Genomic DNA, 2,166 nt, shown 5'->3' with positions numbered 1-2,166 from the left:
TGGGGCCCGCGGCTCTGGCCCGCGCCTGCTCCCCCATCAGCCCCGCGGGCACCGGCTTCCCCGCCCACGGGGGGCGCCATTGGGGGCAATCTCCAGAAAGCCCAGGTTTAGCTGATTTCCACCCAGGGCCTTACGTGGGGGCGCCCACAAGTCCGCACCCCGAGTCTACACTGTGTGGCCAGCACCTGAGTTTTGCTGGTGGGACGGGGTGCGTGGGGAGGCCACGGCCGGAGGAGCCGGGCTGGCGGGGGGGCGGGCGCACACAGGTGCACCCCCAGCCTGCTCCCGCCAGGGCTCCCAGGTCCTGCCAGAGCAGCAGCCTGAGGGTCTGGCACAGACTCACCTCCAGGGCCCGTCGCGGGCTGAGCCTCGCGCGGCGCCCGCAGAGCTGGCCAGGCCCCGGCCAAGGCTGCCCTCAGGACACTGGCCTCCCACCCAGAAGGCCGCTGGCCCTGCTCTGTGCCTGCACCGCGGGGGTTCAGGGGACCCTGAGGGGCCCGGACCGTAGGCCAGGCGGGGATGTGCGTGCCCGGAGCGAGCCAGCGGGCCTCCAGGCTTTGCTGAGCGGCGGCCCTGGGCACAGGGCCAGGCTTCGGGGCCCAGGCGAACGCCCCGAGGGCTTCCTGGAGTTGCCGCTCCCAGACACGGCCTTGTCCGCTGGACAGACAGCGCGGGCCCCTGCTCCACCCGGGCTGAGCCACAGGATGTGTGTCCCGTCGCCCACACCGGAGCCCAGGGGCCGGAGGCGCCGTCGCGGGCGGGGTGGGGGTGAGCGGGCGGCCCCCCCCCGCCCAGCGCCCTCTGCGGCCCACAGTGGTTGCCTGGCTGGATTGTGACACGGGGGTCAGCCTGCGGGCCTGCTGCCCGGCGGGGGAGGGGGCGAGGCTGGGCGGGATGGAGGGCTGTCGGGGGTCTGCCTGCTAGCCCTGCCCGAGGCGCCCGCGGACTGGACCCCGGTGCGCAGAGCGCCCGGCCTCGCGGTTCGTGCGCCCGGCGGTGCGGCCGGCCCGCGCAGCAGACATGTTCAACCCCCACACGCTGGACTCCCCGGCCGTGATCTTCGACAACGGGTCTGGGCTCTGCAAAGCAGGGCTGTCTGGGGAGATCGGACCCCGCCACGTCATCAGCTCCGTCGTGGGGCTCCCGAAATTCAAGTTGCCCCTGGCGGGGGCCCACCCGAAGCAGTACCTGGTGGGGGAGGACGCCCTGCACAGGCGCGAGGCGCTGCACCTGCGCCACCCCATCGAGCGCGGCCTCGTCACCAGCTGGGACGACGCGGAGAAGCTCTGGAAGCACCTGTTCGAGTGGGAGCTGGGCGTGAAGGCCAGCGACCGGCCGGTGCTCATGACCGAGCCCTCCCTGAACCCCAGGGCGGCCCGGGAGAAGATGGCCGAGGTGATGTTCGAGAGCTTCGGCGTGCCGGCCTTCTACCTGTCAGACCAGGCCGTGCTGGCCCTCTACGCCTCGGCCTGCGTCACGGGCCTGGTGGTGGACAGTGGGGACGGCGTCACCTGCACCGTCCCCATCTTCGAGGGCTACTCCCTGCCCCATGCGGTCACCAAGCTCTACATGGCGGGCAGGGACATCACGGAGCACCTGAGCCGGCTGATCCTGGCCAGCGGGCGGACCTTCTCGTGCGCGCTGGACAAGGCCCTGGTGGACGACATCAAGGAGAAGCTGTGCTACGTGGCGCTCGAGCCCGAGAAGGAGCTGTCCCGCAGGCCCGAGGAGCTGCTCAGGGAGCACAGGCTGCCCGACGGCAGCGTCGTCCACCTCGGGGACCAGCTCTACCAGGCGCCCGAGGCCCTGTTCTCGCCTGACCAGCTGGGCATCCAGAGCCCCGGCCTCCCCAAGATGGTCTCCTGCAGCATCACCAAGTGCGACGCCGACATCCAGAAGACGCTCTTTGGGGAGATCGTGCTGTCGGGGGGCACCACTCTGTTCCCAGGGCTGGACGACCGGCTGCTGAAGGAGCTGGAGCACCTGGCGGCCAAGGGGACCCCCATCAAGATCACCGCCCCCCCCGACCGGTGGTTCTCCACCTGGATCGGGGCCTCCATCGTCACCTCCCTGAGCAGCTTCAAGCAGATGTGGGTCACCTCCGCGGACTTCAAGGAGTTTGGCGCCTCCGTGGTTCAGAGAAGGTGCTTCTGAGGGTCCGCAGAG

General features: G+C 71.1%; 1 protein-coding gene across 1 annotated transcript; it reads left to right on the top strand.

The window, feature by feature from the left end:
* The first annotated feature begins 1,020 nt into the window (after positions 1-1,020).
* Positions 1,021-2,154, top strand: ACTRT2 (actin-related protein T2). Its single transcript, XM_004695305.1, has one exon. It carries the CDS (start codon positions 1,021-1,023, stop codon positions 2,152-2,154), a length of 1,134 nt encoding a protein of 377 aa, XP_004695362.1.
* The last annotated feature ends 12 nt before the right edge of the window (positions 2,155-2,166 follow it).

The sequence above is a fragment of the Condylura cristata genome, unplaced genomic scaffold (assembly GCF_000260355.1).
Source record: "Condylura cristata isolate star-nosed mole 26May11 unplaced genomic scaffold, ConCri1.0 scaffold00058, whole genome shotgun sequence".
NCBI lineage: Eukaryota > Metazoa > Chordata > Mammalia > Eulipotyphla > Talpidae > Condylura > Condylura cristata.
Note: the sequence above shows the minus strand (reverse complement) of the source record. Positions and strands in the feature narration are given on the sequence as shown.

Bases quoted from the DNA above. Each gene is read 5' to 3' on its own strand.
- ACTRT2 (XM_004695305.1), top strand. From the start codon at position 1,021: ATGTTCAACCCCCACACGCTGGACTCCCCGGCCGTGATCTTCGACAAC.